This window comes from Anolis carolinensis, chromosome 5 (genome assembly GCF_035594765.1).
Source record: "Anolis carolinensis isolate JA03-04 chromosome 5, rAnoCar3.1.pri, whole genome shotgun sequence".
Lineage (NCBI taxonomy): Eukaryota > Metazoa > Chordata > Lepidosauria > Squamata > Dactyloidae > Anolis > Anolis carolinensis.
In genome coordinates this window covers 125,289,619-125,315,336 of record NC_085845.1, presented here as the reverse complement: position 1 = coordinate 125,315,336, position 25,718 = coordinate 125,289,619, and the positions used below count along the sequence as shown (strand labels likewise).

Below are 25,718 nucleotides of genomic sequence, written 5' to 3'. Positions count from 1 at the left end.
TTCACAGCAGCGCGGCTAAGAAGGAGCCAGATGTTGCGTGTGTTGAGCAAACACCCCCCTCGAGCCACACAAACCCTCTCAGGCGAGGAAGGAGCGCAATGAAGGGGAAAGGAAGGCAGGGCGGAGAGAGCCTCTTTTTTCCGCTCCCTGCACGGCCCCTTTAAATCCCCCCGCCCGCCGCCTCTCACCTTGTCCCAGAGCAGCCACTGAGCCGCCGCCGCTTGGGCCCGCTTGGCCCCTTCCGCTGACGCAGCCATGCCTTCCCTCCGCAACGAGACAGCGACTTCACAGAGCAGCGCTCCAAAACCACTTCTGAGGAAAGCGCCTCACGCTGGCCGGCAAACGGTTGGCCCCGCCCCTGAGGGAGGAGCCATTGATGTTGGGCTGCCTCTATTGGTCAACCTTCGTCACCCCCTCACCAAAAGTATTCCTTGCTACGCTCCGGCCCGCCCCCCGTGACGTCACTGCACCATTGTACGCTCTGATTGGCCTAATGTACTCCTACAGAAAACAAAACTGAAATTCAACAACGCACACTCTTAAGAGGGTGTGACAGGACAATGGCTGGGTTGTTGTATGTTTTCCGGGCTGTATGGCCATGTTCCAGAAGTATTCTCTCCTGACGTTTCGCCCACATCTATAGCAGGCATCCTCAGAGGTTGTGAGGTATGGAGAAACTAAGCAATGAAGGTTTATATATACAGTAGAGTCTCCCTTATCCAACATAAATGGACCGGCAGAATGTTGGATAAGCGAATATGTTGGATAATAAGGAGGGATTAAGGAAAAGCCTATTAAACATCAAATTAGGTTATGCTTTTACAAATTAAGCACCAAAACATCATGTTATACCACAAATTTGACAGAAAAAGTAGTTCAATACATAGTAATTCTATGCAGAAATTACTGTATTTATGAACTTGGCACCAAAATATCACGATGTATTGAAAACATTGACTACAAAAATGCGTTGGATAATCCAGAATGTTGGATAAGCGAGACTCTACTGTATATATCTGTGGAAAGTCCAGGGTGAGAGAAGAACTCTGTCAGTTGGAGGCCAGTGTGAATGTTGTAGTTAATCACCTTAATTAGCATTGAAAAGCTTCATCTCCTGGCTTTTCCTGCCTGGGGGCATCCTTTGTTCAGAGCCATTAGCTGCCCCTGGTTCCCATGTCTGTTTTGAGGACAATGGTTGTCTCTAAGGCTTCTGTGCAGTGTTTCAACAGGAATGCACTGCTTTTCATTAAAAAAAATATCCAGCTTACATCTACTCAAGGGCAACCCATGGAAGGTGTGTGTGTCAAACAGGGATGTGTTATTGCCCCAATCTTATTTTCCATTTTATTTATTATTTATTTATTTATTTATTTAATACATTTATGTCCCGCCCTTCTCACTCCGCAGGGGACTCAGAGCGGCTTACAAATTAAATTTACATACAATATTATATTATTAGCATAGCACAATACTGGCAATAAATTACCATATTGTACTATACCTATATATTGTAATATTATTAGTAATATTACAGGTAACATATAATATATAATTAATATTATTATATTGTATTGTTAGCGTTATATTGTATTACAAAATAATATTAATATCATGCATATACAATATATTATAATATTATATATTATTGTAAATTATATTGTATATATGTATATATGTATACATGCATGTGTGTGTATACACACACACACACACATATACACACTATGTATACACACATATACATCGCTATGATGCTTCATCTTGTTGATGGGAAGCTTCCCACCTGAGTGGAAATGATCTTTCGGACAGATGGCAAGCTATTTAACCTCAGCAGACTGAAAGCCAAAACCAAAGTCACAACAACATCTGTTATAGAACTCCAATATGCCACTGATAACGTAATCTATGTGCATTCAGAGGAAGATCTACAAGCCACTCTAAACACCTTTGCAGAAGCATATGAGAAGCTCGACCTCTCATTGAACATCGAGAAAACCAAAGTGCTCTTCCAGCAGGCACCAGACAATCTTTCTGCAAGGCCACGAATATAGCTTAATGGTGTAACGTTAGAAAATTTTGACCATTTCTGCTACCTTAGCAGCCACCTCTCCACAAAATAATAATAAATTTATTTATTTTATTTATTTACAGTATTTATATTCTGCCCTTCTCACCCTGAAGGGGACTCAGGATGGATCTCATTACACATATAAGGCAAACATTCAGTGCCTTAACATAGAACAGAGGCAAACACAGGCTCCAAGCTGGCCTTGAACTCATGACCTCTTGGTCAGAGTGATTTGTTGCAGCTGACCGCAGCTGGCTGCTCACCAGCCTGCGCCACAGCCCGGGCCTGTTATTTATAATGTTATTTATATTTCACCACCATCTCCCAGAGGGACTCGGGGCAGCTCACAGAACATTCAAGGTGTGACATACAAAATACAAGTGCAAAACAAAACATAGACAATAAACAGTCAAACACAACATCATAAATTCACAGTACTCCCTGGTAAAAAACAATAAAAGGCAGCAATTGCTGTAGATAAAACAGCAGTATTCGATCTCAGAATTGTAAAGTGCAAATAAAGAATGTAAAGGTCCTCATATGTAATATTAGAGAGTCTAAACATGATCGAAAGCCTGTCAGAAAAGCCACGTCTTTAATTGTGTGCAGAAGGTTTGGAGGGTAGGGGCTAGCTTGATCTCCCTTGGGAGGGCAGTCCAAAGCTGGGGGGGCCACCACCGAGAAAGTCAACATTGACACTGAAATACAACACCCCCTGAGCTCTACGAGTGCAGCATTTTTCTGAATGAAGCAGTATTTGAGGACCAGGATATCCATAGGGACACCAAGGTGCTTGTTTATAAAGCTATTGTCGTCCCAACCCTGTTGTATGCCTGCAAAACATGGACTGTCTTCAGATGTCACACTCAACTCTTGGAACGATTCTATCAGTGTTGCCTCTGAAAAATCCTGCAAATCTTTTGGGAAGACAGGCGGACAAATGTCAGCATGCTTGGAGAAGCAAAACCACTAGCATTGAAGCAATGCTCCTACGCCAACAACTCCGCTGGACTGGCCACATTGTCCTAATGTCCGATCACTGTCTCCCAAAACAGTTACTATACTCCGAACTCAATAATGGAAAACGTAATGTTGGTGGGCAGAAAAAGAGATTTAAAGATGGACTTAAGGCCAACCTTAAAAACTGTGGCATAGACACGGAAGCCCTGGCCCTTGAGCACTCTAACTGGAGGTCAGCTGTGACCAGCAGTGTTGTGGTATTCAAAGAGGCATGATTGGAGGGCAAAAGGGATAAATATGCCAAGAGGAAGGCAAATCAAGCCAATCCTGACCGGAACCGCCTTCCATCTGGATACCGATGTCCTCACTGCGGAAGAACATTTGGATCAAGAATAGCACAGCCACCTACGTATCCACCGCCAAGACACTACACTTGGAGGGCCATCATACTCGGACAACGAGGGATCGCCTAAGTAAAGTAAGTAACTCAAGGGAATACTTCACTATTTTCCTGCACTGACACTATTTGTTTCAGATGGAGTCAGAATAAAAACTTTCTGCAACAGGGCTGAAGGTTGAGCTTGGGCCACCTCCCAACATCCACTAGGCCAATCACTAGTTTTCGTTCTGTTTGAGCTGGCAGAATATCAACGTTCAAAGCTTGGAGCTGTTTCTGACTTAGGAGGCAGCCAAAACCTCTACTCCCTCATCCCTTCAGTGGCTCCACTCCCTTTTGACCTTGGAAGCGGGCCCACAGAGAAGCATTACTACATTATTTCAAAGTCCACCTTGAGACATCCGGAGCTACTATTTTGGCATGTATTCAGGCCTCATACTATCTGTGACAGTCTGAATGTACGTGGCATTATGAAGTGAATGGTGGGTCATAATAAATTAGTAGTAACGTTGGCTTTCCATATTTACAAATTTAAAGTTTCGAAGATTTGATTTAAATGTATGTTTTTTTCTAGGACTCTCTAGAATCTACAGAATAACTCTGTCCTCAACGTCTGCCAGATCCAGGAATCTTGTTTATCGCAGTCATGGATTTGATCAAGGAGAATAATTGAATCTCTCAAAATACAAGACCCAGCATTTCTGCCATTGATTCAACTTCTGGGTGGTTTGCAAATACAGTAGAGTCTCACTTATCCGTCATAAACTGGCGGGCAGAATGACGGATAAGTGAAACTGACGGATAACAGGGTGGGTGCTCACAAGGCTTTCCACCAGCAGATTTCACTCATCCTGCAGCGTTCTCTCCAATAAAATCCCTGAAACAGAAATGTAATTTTGCCATGACCAACAATCATCCCCAATTTTTCCCCATGGTTCTTTCTAAGTAATTAAGTAGAAATAATAATGTTGGTTTGTGACTTCAAGTTATTTCTGACTTATTGTGAGCTTATCACAAGGTTATCTGGGCAAGAATTCTGACCCCAAGAGTTTCGCTGGTCTGCATACTTATCTTTTTAAACTTTTTATTTGAATATACGCAATTTTGCAATGCTGCAATGTTAAATTTAGAGAAAATAAATGCATTTAACTAGATAAGTGAATTACATGGGGGAGAAGAACAATCCTGCCCCTTGCCCCCGGAGACATTTCTGTGCTGGCATGCTGCCACAGAAACTGATCAGAAACTGGCAATAGGTAGTGCAAGATGTTGTATTATACAGTCCAGAGGTGATGGTCCTGCTTCTAAACTGGTTTACCACCCCATGTGGACAATTACAGATTTTGGAGGATTTTAGAATTCCAGATAAGAGATTTTCAACCTGTAATATGCTTTTTTTTGCCCACTACATTGATCTGTGGATAAGTCAACACTGTTTTTGGGCTGATATTTTGACTACAATTTCTAGATATATTCATGAGTATATAGAGTACTGTACTTCCATTACAATAGAAAAAACAGGAGCAGTGGGTCATATAGAAAGAACCTTTATTAAGCACTCCACAACAGCATTTAGGAGATGCTGTCATGTGGGTGGGTGGGTAGGGGGTGTCTCTTAAACATCCTAGGAAGAAACTATCAACTGCAATCCAAATAAACTCTATGAAACTAATCTTTATGTTGTAACACAATAAGCTAGCGAGATCTTCATTTCTGACTGTAAATATATCTACAACAATATGCTGAATGCACATATTGTTAAGAAGGGCTACATCAGGATCCTAACAGGCTCTAAAAGAAAAAGGAATCTCCATCCATCTCCTAAATCAGAACAGATTAATCTGAAAATGATTTCAACAGTGATTTGCTAGAGTAACTCAAGTAATATATAGTCAGGTAATGTTCATGGGCCAAATGTACATGTAATTCTAAATACAGTATTGTGCTGGTACAGCTGTACCAGAAGCTCCGACTTTATTTTCTTGCTGCAAATGTTTGCAATCATAGGACAGGCCACCAGTCAATCATCATTAAGTTTGGTTCCGCCCCTTGTTCAGGGCTCTGGGAGGGAAGGAGCCATTTTTGGGTCAGTCTCACTTAAGGAAGCTAAGCTATAGGACATAGACTAGCTCTTCCCGTAGAAAGGCTTCCTATCTCAATAACATACGAGGATACAGAATATCCGAGAAATCAAAAACAGGAGTCCCAGAGGGAAAGGTCCCAAAAGCTCTGGCTGAGAGCTTACAGCCTCTCAGCCTCACAGCTCCTGAGGGAAACAGCCCTGAAGTTTTCATAGAAACCTCGGAGAGAGAACAGCACCACAGATCCACGGGACCCCAGCTGAAACATCTGCAAGCCTTGGTTGGTAGGTCCACTCGATACCCAGACGCATTTGGAATCAGTAGTGGGTCCCACATCTACTAAGCCCATTTAATAGACAGCCTGGGAGAGATTATAAGAGGGTTTTCACAGTTATCCAAAGCCAATTGCCTGTCCCCTGGGGACAAGACTGAAAGGGCCAACAGTTTATTAAAGAAACCTTGAAGTGTTATTTGACTCCTTGAGGATTTATTATTTGTTCATCAATAAAGATTTTGTTATCTCATTAAAGACTCAAAGAACTATCCTTTTCGGGAAAATCCTCAACAACCTCTCTTTCGAGGCGCCCTGGCTTCCCGTTGGGCATAAAGTATACGTCCTATACAAAGACAATAGTTACAGGCCCAGCGCGTGACAGAACAAGTATAGTACCTGTTCTCTCATAGGACTAGGCATTCCTTATTATAAGCTTTTATTTAAGGTTTGGAAAGCTTTTCTTTTTATACAGACTAGTGCATATGGCAGAAATCCAGTATTTTGGATTATATTTGTAATGTAATTTATGAATGTGGACAACATGCTAATTTTACAGAAAAAAACAAGATTTTATTTTATTTTATTTTGGGTAATCTGTATGTTTCTGTGTTGGTAAATGAATGCCTATGCTGGAAACCGCCCCGAGTCCCTTCGGGGAGATAGAACAGTATACAAATAAGTTATTGTTATTGTTATTATTATTATTATTATTATTATTATTATTATTATTATTATTATTATTATTATATCTAGATGTATTAAGATCGATATTTTTGTTTAGTATTTTAGGAGAACTCAGAATTGATAACAATTACTCCCTGAATGTCAACCCAACATGTCATGAATTCTAGCTGCCTCTTGTTGCTATTTTGGAAACCTGGCAACACCAAGGGATAGAATTTTTTTTCTTCTGTCTGCATTATAGTATTAGAATTCTGACATCATAATATCTCATACATTTAATTCCAGAGCAATTCTTTCTTGCTTTCATTGTGACTCTTCCCCAGAAAAGTACTAGGGAAGGATGATTTGGCTGCAGTCCTAATATAACTCAGTGGCTGAAAAATAAAGACTAAACAAGGTAAATGATATTAATCACTATATATCCTTCAAGAACAGATGGAAGTCATGATCTCCTACCCAACTCTGCATTGTAAGCAAGCTCCTTCTTTTGAAAAAACAATTTTATTCCCCCCCCCCTCCACCCCCATGGGCTTTACCTTGTTGCATGAAATGGGTTGTTGTGTCCTGTATTTTTTCCTCTCATCACTGCTGTGAATGCAGCAGTACTATAGGAATTTAACTAGTGACCAAGCTTTGTCTTCCACTAATACAAAATGTGCACAAATATACCACCAACACCAACCAAAACCACCTAGTAGCAGTTGTGAAGCTATATGTTGAAGCTTTGTGGTCATCCATCCTGGTATCTTTGTAGTGAAGAAGCAAAAGAATTATCTTCCTTCCCTCTAGGGTGTTTGGTGGTGCTTTATTCTCATTTATTTCCAAAAAAAATTGGCAGGGCAACCAAGTTCTTTAATATTTCATAGGTGAAAAGAAATGTTCTGCTTAGGTCTTCCAGTATGATTCGATGGTCAACTGCTGGTGGAAGTCGACCACATAGTTGTGCTGGAGGACACTAGAAAGGATATTTGAATCCAAACCATGAATAATCAAAACCCACAAAGGTTACACCTGCAAATATTGAGGGCTGACTATATAACGTTGACATATCTTTGCACTCTTAGCAATATGAGAATATTAGTATCAGAATCTTTAGTTAGTGCTCCTCTACGCTGTCAATAAAATTATTTTATCAAATACAAACACAGAAAAAGAAGCTGTTGAAAGGTATCTTTCTTAGAGGAGGTGTTGGTTTATTGTTTAAGTGGCTGTAATATCGTACCATAATATTAATTAAAATTCATTTTTTCTTGACTTTTAATGGTTTCAGTGGTTGTTATTTGAGGTGAATTTCTCATAAAGTTACAAATTGGTTGTATGCACACTGGATTTTCTAGCTTTTCAGTGGTAATTTTGAAACTATCCTTGTAATGTACAGTGCAGATCAAATAACACTAGAAGCCTAGTTGGTTCTACTCTGGTTTCATTTTGTCATTAGTGAATATTCTGGTTTCATTTTACCACTAGTGTATATGTTTAAGTCAACTTAGTATATTAAAATTATGGATTTTGATATGATTTGTGGGTACACTGAGGATCATCCCACAGAGAGGGGAAAGTGCCAGTGCTGTCTTAGAGGGCCAGATGCCTGGACTTCTGTCACCACCATTTTCCCACCCAAGTATTCAAAAAGTGATGCTGTGGTGGAGAAAGTAAAGGAGTTTGGTGCTTCTTTGAGGTTCTCCAGGGACAGACTGAAGCCCCTTCTACACCACCATAGAAAATCCAGATTATCCACTTTTAACTGGATTATATGGCAGTGTAGACTCAGATATTCCAGTTCAAAACTGACAATCTGGATTATCTGTTTTGATAATCTGGATTATGTGGCAGTGTAGAAGGGGCCTAAACTCTTGCCTTTTTGCACTCTGCTCAGAGATGGTTTGATAAGACTGAAAGGATAGTACTTACATTGACCTGTAGATAAGTTTTACCCAGCTTTGGGTGGTTGATTGACTGATATTGAAATGGCAGACAAAGGTTTGAGGTAGTGAGACAAAGAGAGTTCTGGTTGCTGTAGAAAAAGACGTTTATTCTCAGTGGCCAGAGAGAATAAGCAATAGGAAGGACCTTCTCCTGTAATCAGGAAAGCGAAGGTACAGAACAAAGAAACACAGGTCCTTATATACCCTTTTTGCCTTCATCTACCTACGTCATAGAGGCATTATCCATCACCAATTAGTGTCAAAAAAGTCTTACTTTGCACTTTACTAAAAGCTACTTTTGCATTTTCCTAAAATATAGGCTACTTTCAAGACCTCTGACCCTCCATTAGGCCTTATTTAAGGAATTCCTATCTAGGCTTTCAGGGATCCCATTAATTGAAGAATTTTCCCGTATCTTAGCTTGTCAGGGAGTCATTAGCACTCCTACATGGCGCCAGGTCTTATCTTGACATCCTAAAAGCCTTAATTTGTCTTTTGTCCATTAGCATGGAGCTTTATCTATTCTTGTTGACACTTGACATATGTCTCTGGAACTTAGGGTGAATTTTGGTCTCTGCTTATGGGGAGACAGTTATTTGCTAGGCAGAGTGTATTTTGGAGCTATATGCACAAATTCTGCTAGGGATTACATATTTTCTATTCCCATTTCTAATATGATTACATTCAATATATAGTTTCCAATACAAGTATTATATTTTCCCAATACACCTTCATCAATATTATTAACTGTTATAATATTCTCATTTTACATTGTATTACTGTTTTTATTTTTTTATACTATGAATTGTGTTTATGTTGTTGTTTATTTTGTTTAATTAGGTTGTTTGGGCTTTTGCCCCATGTAACCACCTCGAGTCCCTGGGGAGAGATGGTGGCGGGGTATAAATAAAGTTTTATTATTATTATTATTTATTAGAAATTTCTAGACTTATACATGAGTATATACAATTTGGCTTTTTAATTTAAAACTTTTGGGGGAATCTTAATAGCTCTATACAACTGCAAATGTGCATGATTTCAACCATCTTAAAATGTATTTTAATTGTTGTATAGTTCACTGTGTTTTTAGACTGTTACCTTATTTTTAACTACTTTGATATTGTAAAACATATTGGATTATGCATTGCTCTCAGATTTTGGGTATGAGGAGGGACTGGACATTTTAACTAATGATAAAGCAAACACTTTGCTGAGCTTATTTCATCCCCTTTTATTTGTGATTTAAACTGCTATTATTTGTAGGACATTTGCTGGGGTTCAGAGCCTTCTCAGAAACACGACAAAGACGCTTTGCTGGGGAAAGTGCTGTTTGGACACTTGGTTATATGTGGAAGTCAGGGACCACAGCAGTGCCAAAATGGAAGCTGGTACTCCAGAAGGTGTCAGTTTCCAGCAGCCAACCAAAAAGATCCCAAAACGTCGGATAGTTATACCTTCTCTGCAAAGTTTTAAAGATGAGTATGAAAAAGTATCAAAGTATTATATGTCGAACAGAATACGGACTACAAAGTACAGACTATGGACTTTCATACCAAGAAATTTATATGAACAATTTCACAGGTAGTGTGTCAAGTACAAGTGATGGGAGTAGCAGTTCTCAATATTAAAGAGCCATAGTCTTCCACTCCCCCATTATAACTCCCAATGTGATCGTTTTATCAATATTCCATGAGCAATATCACCAAACTGTTTTGAGGTCAAATGACTGAAGTATTGCTCTTGGATGAATATATAGAGTATGGAAGCATCACAAGGAAATGCAAAATGTTATCTGAGACTATTTATTTATTTATTTATTTTATCATGTCAGAAGTGAATTGGGAATACAGTTACAATCTATATAAAAACTACAAAGTTAAAAACTTGGCATTATACTAGATTTCCTTTGACCAGAAGCTGGCCACTTTGAATGCCTCTGATATCACTGTGAGAAGGTCCTCCATTGTGCATGTTCAGACCTCATTGTAGTAAGTGGTCTGTGGCTTGCTTTTCTTCGCACTCGCATGTCATGGACTCCACTTTGTAGCCCCATTTCTTAAGATTGACTCTGCATCTCGTGGTGCCAAGGCGCAGTCTGTTCAGCGCCTTCCAAGTCTCCCAGTCTTCTGTTTGCCCAGTAGGGAGTTTCTCATCTGGTATCAGCCACAGATTGAGCTTCTGAGTTTTAATGTGCCACTTTTGGACTCTCGCTTGCTGAGGTGTTGCTGCGAGTATCTCTGTAGATCTTAGGAAAACTTTGTAGTTTCTCTATACATTATAACTGTATTCTCAATTCACTTCTGACATGATAAATAGACAACTCTTACTGCGATTTGTGATTTGGTGAAACACCAGCACTTTTTGGCAGAGAAAACCAAAGATCTTGCAGAACTGCAGTTCCCATGGTTCCAGAGCATTGATCCATGGCTGTTAACATTATACAAAAATATATTAATTCTACTGTGTAAATGCACCCATTGAGGGGTTCCATAGTGGCAATGATTATATATATATTTTGTTAACATGGGCACATCTTCTGATCTGACTGTTATGAACTATTTTCTGCTTTTAGTTTCATGGAATCTTAATATGCACAGGATTACTTTGCACCTAAATGGCATCTTACCTTACTGGATAATACTATTTGAATGTATTTGATTATATGCTATTGTCTGAGATGCATTATTGTTCCTTTTAAGTGTTTTATTTCAGCACCTAGTGGCTGATACTCATATCTTGTGTGCGCGCTTTTGCTTTGTTCCAGAGCTGCCAATTTATACTTCCTATTTATAGTTCTGCTAAATTGGATCCCCGTTGTGGAAGCCTTTCGAAAAGAAATCACAATGATTCCTCTCCTTGTGGTCCTCACAATTATTGCAGTGAAAGATGGCCTGGAGGATTACACGAAATACAGATTGGATAAAATGATAAACAACTTTGTCACCCATGTCTACTGTGGGTAAGTACACGAGAAACAACTTTTGTCTTTGCCAAAGTTAACCTTTTTGAAATAAAGCAGGACTTCCTGCAACCTAACAGTCTGGATTTGCCACGATGGAAATATCTGTCAAATGTTTCTTATTCATGACCAAGCATCTGATCTCCCAAGATTTCCTAGTATTGATTGTTTAGTTTCATTCTTGCAAATCCTGTTTTAGTCACCTCTGTGGATAATCTCCATCAAGGGATTGCTGAAATGAGTAAAACTGGATCAGATTTCCTGAACTATTCAATTTTTTCAAATGTCATTGGCCATTGTCTATTTCTAGGCCAATAGTTCCCAAACATGAGTCCTCTAGTCATGATCCCCATAAGGGCCATTACTATTTTTCTTTGTGCTGATGGACAACACATACCTGTTTTGATACATTTAGAAAGAAAATAATTCACTTTTGGATGTAAATCTCAAATGTGTAAGCACAATTCAAAATGTGGCATGGAACAGAAACTAGTAATTACCAGGTGAATGGTGCCTCTAAACTTTGTCGGCACAGACTTGCACTGTAGACAAGGCAAAATGAACACTCTTCACTAGGCATACAAATTATTTAGATGGCACAGGTGTGTAGTGTCTTCTTTTGAAAACATTCAGTTGCCACGCAGCAAAACTTGTAAATACATATACAGAAGACTTACTGCATAAAATCCTTCAGCTTAAAAGTGTTCATAAGACAGTTTTTGGCATCGAAAGAAGCCAAAATATAATTTATATATATAAAAAAACTGCAAGGTATATTTGCCAATACCTGCTTTGCCATTCAAGTAGCAGTTACTATTTCTTTGACTGAAATATCACTCAATAGACTGGCAAATGTATTGAAAGCATGGCAAATAAGAAGTACTAATCAAAATTAATCCTATAGCAATTTTGTTTATTGATTTAGCTAAACAAGTTGATTTTAATGAAGTGATTGAAATAATTGTATTGACAAAAGCTAGAAAATATATTTTGAGGTAATTTTATATTATTGTAAATTTTTATTATCTAAATCCATATAAATTTTTAAAATCAATATAAACATTACTTTCCCTCTTATACTCAAGAGACAATGGAAGTGATCAGTCAGTATCATGTATGGTTTCAGAAATGGAGAGGGGAGGAGGCAAAAAGCTGAAACGCAAGATGGAAGTCTTTGTCAATATTCCTCAGTCTGGAAGAGAATACAGCAAGATCCCCTTATGCATGGATTCTGTATCAATGATTTCACTTACCTACACTCCCCCCCCCCTCCCCAAGCATATTTGAGTCTGTCTAGGTCAGTGGTTCTCAACCTGTGGGTCCCTAGATGTTTTGGCCTTCAACTCCCAGAAATCCTTACAGCTGGTAAACTAGCTGGGATTTCTGGGAGTTGTGGGCCAAAGCACCTGGGGACCCACAGGTTGAGAGTCACTGGTCTAGGTCCTCCAGTGTGTTTCCATGAAATGCTTCCAGTGTATGTATCGTCAAAATATAGGGTTCACTGTTATCCATGATGTCTTAGAACATGCCCCCTGTGAATAAAGGGACCATACTATCCTGAAACTTGAGAATAATACTTTTTGTTCTACATCTCCTACAACACCAAAATGGCCTATATTCTCTCTGAACAGGTGATTATCATCTTTATGCATGGCCTGACATGGTCCATATAATCTATATTTCTCAATCGAGGACTAGTAATGTAACAGTGCTGACTGGGCCTCTGCGTATAAAAGAGATTTACTTCCAATGTGATATCAATGTTCTCCTTGAAAGGAATTCAGTAAGAGTTCTGTGTAATTACAGGCCACATCTATACACTCTCATACGGCCCATATGATATGGGTCCAATTTGTCATGCTTGATGCTGGATTGGTCTTGACAGGAGCTCCGTCAACTGCTGCAGAGGTGGGAGGGAGTCCCTACCATGCAGTAATGCTGCTTGTCAGCCACCCCATATGTTGCGGAGAGGAGCCCGGGTAACAAAGAATGGCAGTCTGGATAGTTGTGGCTGGGTCTGACGTTGTTTTAGCTAGGATCATGCCCAGTGAGATTCTGCTAAATCAGATCAGCCAGGACAGAGAACCAGCACTCCAGGTAGAATTATTTATTTATTTATTTATTTACAGTATTTATATTCCACCCTTCTCACCCCGAAGGGGACTCAGGGCGGATTACAATGAACACATATATGGCAAACATTCAATGCCAACAGACAAACAACATTCAGTTTAGACAGACACAGAGGCATTTTAACATCTTTCCAGCTTCACGATTCCGGCCACAGGGGGAGCTGTTGCTTCACCGTCCACTGGTGGCTGTTCTTCCTCATTCTTTTCCTCGTGTTTTGCTGGCAGTTTTATGGTGTTGTAAATTAGTTAAATTAGCCTCACGCATAAAGCGTACCTAAATTTTCCCTACTTGACAGATGCATAGGTCAACAGCAAGCCGGGGCTATTTTTTTTTTAATGGTCGGAGGATTAACCCGACCCGAGCTTCGAACTCATGACCTCTCGGTCAGTAGTGATTTATAGCAGCTGGTTACTAGCCAGCTACTACAGAGGTTTATTACAGTTCGGCTAAAAGGGATGCAAGTACCAGCCAACACTCAAAATGTACACACATAATTTCATTGAAAAATGGACACAGTTGACATCTATTCAGACTTCTCACACCTCCTCCTGATAGGCTGAGAAACCGGGCTGGCTAGGATCCATGCAGGGATTGGCCAGAGATTTCCCTGATGTCATTGACAGGAGTAGGGGATCCCTATGGTGGGAAGAGAAGCAGCAGATTATTGGTAGGTTTAAATGTCCAGCACATTGCAGATGCACTCCGTAGGAGGGTGCAAAACTGAGGTGGATGATGACGTGGATATGCAGATGATTCCCTGATTGACTCAAGTGTCCAGTTCTGTGGAGACAAAGGTGCAAAACCCAGAAAACAAAAAGTGACAAATCCAGATAACCAGAGACTTGGCTGCCTATTCAGAAGACTAGCGCGTATTCATATCTGTTTTAGCTTTCTCTTCTGTGGGAATGGTAAGTCTCTAGTCTTAGTCAAATAGGTAAACATTCTAAGATCTGATATTATCTGGCTTGGTAGATTGCTAAAGGGACCTTTTTAAATTGTGCAGTTGCCTAAGTTTCCAGGAGCTTATGTAAATATAGCAGGCACTAGGAAAGCAGATGCCTTAAGGATACATTTGAAACAAGTTTATACATTTAGAAATTGATGCAGTACACAATAAATGCAGTTTACACAAGAAATATTACTTTTATGCTTTTATTAAAAGATTTAGTTTTGATATAGTTTGGGGTACAGTTGCTGCTGGGTCTTCTCAGAGCCTCCAGCGGCTTCGACAATGTAAAACTTTGAAAGAGCAGAAAATGCTTACATTTTTTTTAAAATCATATCTCTAGCTTGAAGATTTTTTGAAGATGCCAGCCATAGATGCAGGTGAAAAGTCAGTCCCTGGACTTCCCACAGATATATATAAACCTTCCTTGTTGATTTTCTCCATTCCTCACAACCTCTGAGGATGCCTGCCATAGATGTGGGCAAAACGTCAGGAGAGAATACTTCTAAAACATGGCCATACAGCCCGGAAAACATACAACAACCCTGTGATCCCGGCCATGAAAGCCTTCGACAACACATCAGGACAAAATGCTACTAGAACACCATCATACAGCCCAGAAACCACACAACACTCCAGTGATTCTGGCCTTCGACAATTCAATCTCATTGTTTTTCAGTAACTCTTGGTGGGGGGGGGGGGGGTATGTGGCTCCACTGCCCCACTGCCCCAAAGTCGGGGGAGAGCCCGAATTTCCCCCCAACTTTGGATAACATTCCCCCATGTCAACCACAAGCAGCAGGTAGCCACCACTGGGCTGATCCTTTTCTGCACCTACCGAAATGCTCAGTTTAGATATGCCCAAATTCTCATCCAATCTGAGCATTTTTATGTGCAAGGTATGGACAATCCTGCACTTTTATTGACTTCATTTAAAATATATATTTTGAACATCATCCTCTACCTCAATTGTTATGGGTGCTTTTAAAAAGTAAATGACTCCTCATTTGTATTCCAGGCTAATATCAGAGAATCTCATTTTGTTTATGAAAAACCTAATGAGCTCAATCTTGGTTTTATTTTGCTTTTTCTGAGAAGAGAAGCTGGTAGGTTTTAATGAATTTATTGGCATGATTACTGATAATTAAAGAGTTTTCTTTTTATTTATCATTTAAAAATCTGCCCTTTTCCCCAGAAAGACTGGGGACTTTGTGGACAAGTTCTGGAAGGATGTTAAGGTCGGTGATTTTATCCAGCTGTCATGTAATGAGGAAATTCCTGCCGACATGGTACTGTTGTATTCTAGTGATGGAGATGGGCTCTGTCACATTGAAACCTCAAGCCTTGATGGAGAGACTAATCTAAAAGAGAAGCTGATCGTGAAAGGATTTGTAGAACAGGTATGTATTTGCCTTAGTTTTAAATATTGGATGGAGAAACCATGTGGCTATTACTGATATACCAATGAGTTTAATCAGAACATCTCTTTGACCTTTAATGTTGATCTTTGAACCTGATTATCTGACTCAGGTCTATGACACACACACATGCATGCACACACCATATACATAGAAAAAGTGTTTTTATGTGACAGTGAGGTGAGAGAAGTTAGGCCAAACCTATTTACTTTGAAAAGCCCCTTTTGCCGCATTTGTTGTTCCAGAAAGTGCCTTGAATTTGGTGAATGCTGATATTTATTCTATACAGTACAATACAAAATTAGCAGTATGATTGGGAACTGAGTCATGTTTTAAAAAATTAGCTGACTGCTGACTTAATTGTATTTATTCCCATGACTGCAAGATTGTTGTTGCTGTGTGTCATCAAGTCATTTCCTACTTATGGCAATCTTAATGCAAACTTGTGATGAGGATTTCTCGGCAAGATTTGTTCAGAGTGTCTGCCATTGCCTTCCTCTGAGACTTGAGAGAATGTGACATGTCCAAAGTTACTCAATGGGTTTTTGTGTCAGAGCAGGGATTTGAACTCTGTCTCCAGAGTTGTAGTCCAAAACTCAAACCACTATCTCTGACTGTGACATCCACTATGCATAACATAACATCAATTTCATAGATGAGTAATTGATTAAGGGAAACTGCCTCTCCAGACCATATTTTGGAGTTGTTTCTCATCCCCCAACAAAGGGCTTATGAGACAGGGTAAGGGCTTTCAGGGACTATAAGACGTGGTTGGAGACTACACATTCTCCACTCCCAACCTACTTGATCTCCTGTGATATAAATTCAACAACTAGGCAGATACTCTAGACAATATCACATGCTACTGTGTTATGTTTTCCATAAGTATATAGTTAAAAGAGATAAAAGTATGTGGGGTCCTCTAATTGGACAAATAACCCTTCTACTCATTTGGAGCCTCCAGTGGCCTAGGGGATAAAAGCCTTGTGACTTGAAGGTTGGGTTGCTGACCTGAAGGCTGCCAGGTTCGAATCCCAGCTCCATGCGGGGACATGAAAAAAGCCTCCCACAAGGATGGTAAAACATCAAAACATCTGGGCGTCCCCTGGGCAACGTCCTTGCAGACGGCCAATTCTCTCACTCCAGAAGCAACTCCGGTTGCTCCTGACATGAATTTTTTTTGATGGAGCCAGAATGATGTTTTGAGGGTTTCACTAGGGTTCCAGTGGATTGGAGCAGGCACAGCCATAGAAACCCACTAAATAACCTTGGCAAGGCATGCGCTTCCAACTTGCTCTATTCCATAAATTTAATGTATTTTTCTCCTCCTCCTCTTTCCCTGTGCTCATGTAGACCACTGAAATGGATCCAGAATCATTTTCATACAGAATTGAATGTGAAATACCAAACAGTGATCTCAATTGTTTCCGAGGCTTTATGTAAGTCCCTATAAGGACACCTATAAAGTTTTGATAGCATGCATATATTTCTCTTAATGAATATTCTGGGCAGATAAAAATTACAGCTATGTTTGTGTTATATTTTGCAGACAGCATACCAGTAAGGAACGAGTGGGGCTGAGTAAGGATAATTTACTGCTGCGAGGATGCACTGTCAGAAATACAGACATTGTCGTGGGAATTGTGGTGTATGCAGGTCAGCACTCATTGGTGAGGCGATGCTGGGTAGCACAACCCGAGAATCAGAGAAAGGAGAGCCACCCTTTGTAATCCTGACAAAGCCTCAAGTGTGGCGAGAAGTATTTTTGGACTGTTACAGTTATCCCTTTGTGATGCCAGATTAGAATGAAGATCCAGGAAATTTCAGGGAGACTTCAAAATCTAACACAGAGAGAAGTTTTAATAGTTGCTTCTTTAGTCCCATGAGATAGAATTTTGAATGTGTACAATATATATATTTGGTTTTAATGCCCACCAGTTTAAAATATTTCAGCACCACCTTTCCATTTAAAGGCCAAAACCTATCTCCATGCTGGTATTACAGTGCCAACATAGCAGAACTTTCTCACACCCTCACAGCCCTTGATACTAACTAGAAACTGGCCTTGGAGAAATCTCCAGCAGGTTTTTAAGATGCAAGAGGGAAGAGGATTCAGTGCAGAACAGAGGAAGTCATCCCCTCCTGAATCTGTTGACATATGCATTTCCATCAGTTTGATGAAGTACCCCAGTGGACGCAGGCCAGTTGACTAAGGACTCAGATGGGCAGAGGTAAAGTGGTGGATAGCAGGGGAAATCGTGGGGCAGTGGAGGGAACCCTCAGGCTCTATTCCCTCTCGTCAAGGTCTGTGGTCTTTCTTCCTTGGTAATTTCCCCTTCTGTCCCTGCTTCCTCTTCACCTCCTCTTCCCTTCTTCAATAAGAAGTCAAGTAAACATCTGACTCCTTTGGGCTCCATTGCCACAATGCATACTTTCACCCTCCCTATTCAACTTGTACGCAGAACACATCATGTGACATGCGGAGCTTGAGAAATCCAAGGCTGGAGTTAAAATTGCTGGAAGAAACATTAACAATCTTAGGTATGCAGATGATACCACTCTGATGGCCCAAAGTGAGGAAGAGCTAAGGAGCCTTATCACCAAGGTGAAAGAAGAAAGTGCAAAAGCTGGGTTGCAGTTAAACGTCAAGAAAATCAAGATTATGGCAACTACACCTATTGATAACTGGCAAATAGAAGGAGGAAACGTGGAGGCAGTGACAGACTTTATATTTCTAGGTGCGAAGATCACTGCAGATGCAGACTGCAACCAGGAAATCAGAAGATGTTTACTTCTTGGGAGGAGAGCAATGGCCAACCTTGACAAAATAGTGAAGAGCAGAGACATCACACTGGCAACGAAGGTTCGCATAGTCAAAGCAATGGTATTCCCCATAGTAACCTATGGATGCGAGAGCTGGACCATAAGGAAGGCTGAGCGAAGGAAGATAGACGCTTTTGAAATCTGGTGCTGGAGGAAAATCCTGTGAGTGCCTTGGACTGCAAAAAGATCCAACCAGTCCATCCTCCAGGAAATAATGCCCGGCTGCTCACTGGAGGGAAGGATATTAGAGGCAAAGCTGAAGTATTTTGGCCACATCATGAGGAGACAGGAAAGCTTGGAAAAGATCACAATGCTGGGGAAAATGGAAGGAAAAAGGAAGAGAGGCCAACCAACGGCAAGATGGATGGATGGTATCCTTGAAGTGACTGGCTTGACCTTGAAGGAACTGGGGGCGGTGATGGCCGACAGGGAGCACTGGCGTGGACTGGTCCATGAGGTCATGAAGAGTCGGAGACGACTAAACGACTGAGCAGCAGCAGCCACAATGCTGCCACAATGAAGCCCCACTGAGTCCTGCCAGAAATAGACCTGCCTCATGCGATGGACTCTGTGATGATCATCTACATGAAACCCCTGGGTGAGATCATCCGGAGTTTTGGAGTTCAGTGCCATTTGTATGCAGATGACACCCAACTCTATTACTAATTTTCACCGAAAGTCAAGGAAGCCGCTCAGACCCTGAACCAATGTCTGGCAGCTGTAATAGACTGGATGAGGATGAACAAATTGAAATTGAATCCAGACAAGAGAGAGGTTCTCCTGGTCAGCCGTAAGCCAGATCAGGGTATAGGGTGGCAACCTGAGTTGGTGGGGTTACGCTCCCCTGAAGACTCCGGTCAATAATTTGGGGGTCTTTCTGGATTCATTGTTAAGCCTGGAGGCCCAGGTGTTGGCGGTGGCCAGGAGGGCCTTTGCACAATTAAAACTTGTGCACCAACTGCATCCGTACTTTGAGAAGCCAGACTTGGCCACGGTGGTCCATGCCTTGGTCACATCCCACTTAGATTACTGTAATGGGGCTACCCCTGAAGAGTGCCTGAAAACTTCAATGAGTCTGCAGCCAGGTTACTTACAGGTCCTGGACACAGAGAGTGGACAATCCCACTGCTCTTGCACTGACTGTCAATCTTTTTCCAAGCCCAATTCAAGGTGCTGGTTTTGACCTTTAAAGCCCTAAATGGTTCAGATCCAACTTACTTATCTGACCACATCTCCTCATACCAAGCAACCCGCTCTTTAAGATCTTCTGGCACTGCCCTACTCTCACTCCCACCACCGTTACAAATGCAACTGACATTGATAAGGGAGAGAGCATTTTCGATGGCCGCCCCAACCCTGCAGAACACCCTCCCAAAATAAACTAAAACAGCTCCCTTCCTTTCTTCTTTCAAGAATCAATAAAACACTTTCCTGTTTAGACAGGCCTTTAGTGAAGGAAGCTAAGCTGGAGTGATAAGAAGCACCATAATGTTTATGGATAGGAACAAAGTGCAATATGATTTCACATGATGCCACATGAATGTGAATGTATATTATTGTTGTTTTAAACTGTTTATTTTATAATGTTTTAAATTTATTATCATTAGGAGCCCCAGTGGCAAAGTGTATTAAAGCACTGAGCTGCTGAATTTGTAGACCGAAAGGTCGCAGGTTCAAATCCCGGGAGCTGAATGAGCGCCCGCTGTTAGCTCCATCTTCTGCCAACCTAGCAGTTCGAAAACATGCCAATGTGAGTAGATCAATAGGTACCGCTCCGGCGGGAAGGTAACGGCGCGCCATGCAGTCATGCCGTCCACATGACCTTGGAGGTGTCTACGGACAACTCCGGCTCTTCGGCTTAGAAATGGAGATGAGCACCAACCCCCAGAGTCAGACATGACTGGACTTAATGTCAGGGGAAACCTTTACCTTTACCTTACTTATTATCAATGTATTGGATTGTTGTTTACATGATTGTAATATGTTGTGAACCACTTTGGGTCCCCTGAGGGAGAAAGGTGGGATATAAATAATGATTTATTACATTATTACTCCATTCTGGCAGTGGAGAGAAGGGGGGAGGGAGGTCCTTATAGAAGGTTATAATAAAATCACATCAAGATCAACATCATCAACAATAACAATTTACAAAAGTAATAGTCAGCACTCAAGCATCCAGACAGATATATTTTTAAAAAATCTCATATTAAAAGTTTGGGAATTTATACACATCTTTGAATAGCATCTAATAGACATTTCTATAGTCTCTAGGCAATCTTCTGTGCAATAGCTGAAAAGTAACAACTAGCAGTTGAGCTTGCCCTTTTGACCATAGTGTTTGCTGTCTGTATTATTGTTTTATTTGCTTGGTTACTTATGTCTTATGGTATGCAATGTTTTTAATTGATTATTTTATATCTTGTATCTTTGTTCTTAATTTTTGCCATGTTTTTAAACTGTTTATACTTTGTTTCTGATTGGGCTGTGCCCCCATGTTAGCCGCCCTGAGTCCCTTCGGGGAGATGATGGTGGGATAGAAAAAATAAAGTGTTGTTGTTGTTGTTGTTGTTGTTGTTGTTGTTGTTATTATTATTATTATTATTATTATTATTATTATTATTATTATTATTGCCCTTATAGTACTGATAAGCACATGGAAAGCCACTGATTTGTATTGGCTCCTAGGAATATTCCCGCCTAGCTCAATCTTACTGCTCAAGGATCTTCATCCAAAATACATTTATACATTCAGTCACTCTCTTTGGCAAGTATGATTAGATTGGCTCTCTGTGCTTTTCCCTTACTTCTCCTGATACTTTTGAATTGGCAGCATCACAATTAGTCCAAAGTGTAGGTTTGGGTTATTAGGCTTTTCTCCACCCATTTTTGATCTACCTAGCCAAGAATCTGAGAAACAAATTACACAGAGTTGGAATATTTGGCATGAGTACTAGGTATGCATCTTATTCTTCTTTGGCTTGGAGGAAAATGAGTTAGTTCTTAAGACTGGATCTCTTAAATGCAATGTGTTTTGTTTGTGAAAAGGTCATGAAACCAAAGTCATGTTAAACAACACCGGAAGCCGTTATAAACGAAGTAAATTAGAAAAGAAGCTCAATGGAGATATCATCGGGTGTGTCCTGCTTCTTGTTGTGATGTGCTCTGTGGTAGCTGTGGGTAAGTTAAGATCTAAGAAACAAGGTTGGATATTCTTTCATCCTAAATTTGTTTAGGATTTTTGGATTCTGTGGCTTCTTTTCTGCCACACCAGCTGTATGGTCTTATCAACTTTAGGCAATGCAGCCAGGGATGAGGAATGCTAACAGTTTCAACTCGATAATTTCTGGAAGGCTACACAGTTGCCTCCCCTACTTTGTAGAGCAATCTTATGACGGTTCACTCAGAAGTCAGACTGGCTGAGCCTAGTCCTTCTTGTTTCCTAGTAAGTCTACATGAGATTGCTGCCGAAATGGCTTCTGTATGAGTTCTGATTAGATAGTTATATCATAAACAGTTTGATATTCTGCTATCTGTGACAGTCTTTTATCATTGTACAGAATAGCACTACCACTTTTAAGTTATTTTCTCTTCATTTTCAAAGGTCGTGGAATTTGGTTGAGCAACCACCCCGGACAATATGTCTATAATAGCGGAAAACAGTTCGAGCCAGTCTGGGGAGGCTTTTTAATGTTTTGGACTATGATCATTTTACTTCAGGTAATTTTTAACTTGAGCAGAAAATATATCCCCCCCCCCGCCAAAGTTGTGTTTAGACTGCCATCTCCATCAGCTGTAGCTAGTCAACAATGAGAGAGGATGGAAACTGAAGTCTAACAATATGTAGTGATTTCTGTTTTGTTAGACGTGGAATGAACTTGATGGATATGTTCCAGATATTTCTTGGTACAAATGAGAAATGGGTCTGACCTAAAGAGAAACCAATGCCAAACCTACTTCTTTTTACTTTTGACAGGTTTTGATCCCAATTTCTCTATATGTTTCCATTGAATTGGTCAAACTGGGCCAAATTTATTTTATCCAAAATGACATTGATCTATACCATGAGCCCACAGACACCAAGATCCAGTGTGGATCTCTGAATGTTGCTGAGAACCTTGGACAGATTGAATATATTTTCTCCGACAAAACTGGAACCCTCACTGAGAACAAAATGGTTTTTCGAAGATGCAGCATTGCAGGGCAGGAATACGGCCATGAAGAAAATGGTAAGCCTGAGACAAAGAGATTGGTTTTCAGATAGTAACAAGAAATGAAATGTTTAATTAGAGTCTAACCCTGGATTTAAGTGAGAAGACAGACAAGTGACTTGTTGTTATTGACTTTTCCTGATCCACCTCCACTCACTTAGACTGGGAACCTGCTCATGGACAAAGATGGTTAGAACCAGTTGCCCTGAGGGGAGAAGTGCATAATAATAATAATAATAATAATAATAATAATAATAATAATAATAATAATAATAATAATAATAATGTGCGACTGTCACCTGGTATGGATCATTGATGTCGCCATACCAGGTGACAGTCGCATTGATGAAAAACAACAGAAAAAACCCAACCGCTATCAGGACCTCAAGACTGAACTTCAAAAATTCTGGCAGAAACCAGTACAGGTGATCGGCACATTGGGTGCCATCCCAAAAGATCTCAGCCGGCATTTGGAAATAATAGACATTGACAAAATTACGATCTACCAACTGCAAAAGGCCACCATACTGGGATCTGCACGCATCATCTGAAAATATATCACACAGTCCTAAACACTTGGGAAGTGTTCGACTTGTGATTTTGTGATACGAAATCCAGCATATCTATCTTGTTTGCTGTGTCATACAATGTCGATGTGTCAATAATAATCATCATCATAACAATAACAACAATAACAACAGCAACTTTATTTGTAAACCATCCTATCTCCCAGAGGGACCCAGGGCGGTTTCCAACATATATAGCAAACATTCAGTGTCAGCAAGGAGAAACATACAAACAAATTACAACAAAGCAGAGCACATCAAACAATATATAAGCGGCCTAACTTTAAAACTGAATAACAAACAAAAGTAGCAAAGATAAAACTTAAATAACCCATACAAATAAACACATAATATAAGTTTATCACAAGATAAAATATCTAGAAGTTAATTACTAAAACCTAAAGAGAGTTGGTGATTTCCCGCAGCCAACCGGTTAAAATCAATTCCAGTATCTGGACAAGATTTAGCATCTAGATAAGATTTAGCATATCTAGGTGAGGATGTAGGTCGAGGGGTGTTAGTCTTCCTCCTCTTCATATGCCAGAGTGCATAGATGGGTTTTAGCAGCTTTTTGAAGGTGAGGAGAGAGGGAACAGTTGTTAGTTCTTTTGGGAGGGAGATCCAGAGGTAGGGAGCGATCATGGAAAAGGTCTCCTCTCTCGCTCCCACTAGCCGTGTTTGAGGCGGGGTGGACCGGGAGCAGGACCTCCTTTGCAGATTGCAAAGCTCGAGCTGGTTTGTATACAGAGATGCAGTTCTGCAAATAGTGTGGGCCTGAACTGTTTATTGTTTAATTGTGCTGGTCTATGACTAAAAAAATTAATTGTTTGTTTGTTTGTTATTGTTTAACTGTTATTTGACTGTCTTCCATCACATACTAAGCAAACCTGATCCTTCTCAGCTTCCAAAACTGAATCTGAATAGGGTGATTCCTGGGTATCCATTGGAGTTTGATTTGAGGCTGCACCCTAGCCCTCACCCTCTGAAATCTGATAATATACAATAAGTATACAATACTTAATGAAATTGTGTATTTTATATAAAATGGCCAAAAATCAAGGTTTGCTTTTTGGAGTTTTGAAAACAATATAGTCAAGCTATGGATGGCTGAAACCATGGATGCAGAATTTGTGGATATGGAGGGCCACGTGTATTTAGGTTGCTTTTTTGGATCTCCTCCTATGCAATTAAATATATGGTTTCATTGACTTAGTAAGGGTGATAGATAGATTGATATGATCATACCATATTTGGAGCCCCCGATGGCATAGTGGACTAAAGCCTCATGACTTGAAGGTTGGGTTGCTGACCTGAAAGCTGCCAGGTTCGAATCCCACCCGGAGAGAGCGCAGATGAGCTCCCACTATCAGCTCCAGCTCCATGCGAGGACATGAGAGAAGCCTCCCACAAGGATGGTAAAAACATAAAAAAAATCCGAATCAATACAGTATAAAGGGCTCCAAAGGTACTACAATACAGCCTGGAAGTATACACGTGTCTGGCCAGTCTGAGGGCATATCAAGGCCACCACCACTATATTTCTCCCAGAGTTCTTAGGACATGCTGACTGTTAATTGTTAACTGTGGCCAAGGCACCAACATACCTTACAATTTAACTGATTGGGTAGGAACAGTCCCAGTTCTTTCTTGTTGGCCTCACATTTTCAACTGCTTCTAAAAAATTACAGTTTCATTTTTCCCTCCCTATTTGTTCTTATTTGGTCTTTATGTGAGTGAAGGAGAGAGAACTGAAGCTTATGGCTCCTTCTGTTGCTTTGCATGTTCTCCCTGTTTGGGTTTTTCAAGTGCAATGTGTAGCAGGATGCCTCTACATATGGCACACAATGGTAGGCTATTTTTGTCTATGCACATCATTTACATTTAACAGCTAAATAAAAACAAGCCAAGTTTCATGATTAAATAAAATAAATTACATTTTAATGTTAAATCCAGATTCTTTGGACTTAGCAATGATATTGTTGTGGTTCAACCTGATGAAGATGTGGGGCTTGGGGTTTCAGGGCCTGAGAGAATGCTGGGACCAGATGCAGTTTCAAGGCCTGACAGAATTCTGGAACCAGATGTAGCAGAGGAGAGGGAAAAGGAGGGGGGTTTAGAGCAAGATGCTGTCTCTGAGACTCCGTGTGAAAGTAGAGATGTTTTGGAATCCAGCAGCTAGGGAAGTGATCTTTCACCTACAAGGAGTCCGGATAACATTAGTTCATCTGGGGAAACAATTGACTTAGATACAGATTTGAGACTGCTTCTGAGGGGGG

At 40.4% G+C, this 25,718-nt stretch overlaps 2 protein-coding genes across 6 annotated transcripts in view; one reads left to right on the top strand and one right to left on the bottom strand.

Moving 5' to 3' along the window:
- pgm2 (phosphoglucomutase 2) overlaps nt 1-25,718 on the bottom strand; it is a 161,248-nt gene that overhangs the window by 28,470 nt on the left and 107,060 nt on the right. The window contains exon 1 of one of the 2 annotated variants that reach the window (XM_003226249.4): nt 189-354. The exons of the other annotated variant lie outside the window; for it this stretch is intronic. Coding sequence (XP_003226297.1) covers nt 189-257 — 69 coding nt within the window. The 5' untranslated portion in view covers nt 258-354. Of the gene's footprint in view, nt 1-188; nt 355-25,718 lie in introns of those variants that run through there. 2 annotated transcript variants of the gene reach the window in all.
- The window catches only part of atp10d (ATPase phospholipid transporting 10D (putative)), a 75,500-nt gene continuing 50,185 nt past the window's right edge, over nt 404-25,718 (top strand). For 2 of the 4 annotated variants that reach the window (XR_010006644.1, XM_062982219.1), the window contains exons 1-9: nt 6,720-6,861; nt 9,653-9,970; nt 11,154-11,348; nt 15,623-15,827; nt 17,199-17,284; nt 17,395-17,501; nt 21,714-21,845; nt 22,270-22,385; nt 22,642-22,894. Coding sequence is in view for 3 of the 4 variants with exons in the window: in XM_062982219.1 (XP_062838289.1) it covers nt 9,768-9,970; nt 11,154-11,348; nt 15,623-15,827; nt 17,199-17,284; nt 17,395-17,501; nt 21,714-21,845; nt 22,270-22,385; nt 22,642-22,894 (1,297 nt within the window). In the remaining variant the exon portion in view is untranslated. Of the gene's footprint in view, nt 667-6,719; nt 6,862-7,377; nt 9,971-11,153; nt 11,349-15,622; nt 15,828-17,198; nt 17,285-17,394; nt 17,502-21,713; nt 21,846-22,269; nt 22,386-22,641; nt 22,895-25,718 lie in introns of those variants that run through there. The other 2 variants (XM_062982220.1, XM_062982221.1) reach the window with 2 other exon arrangements.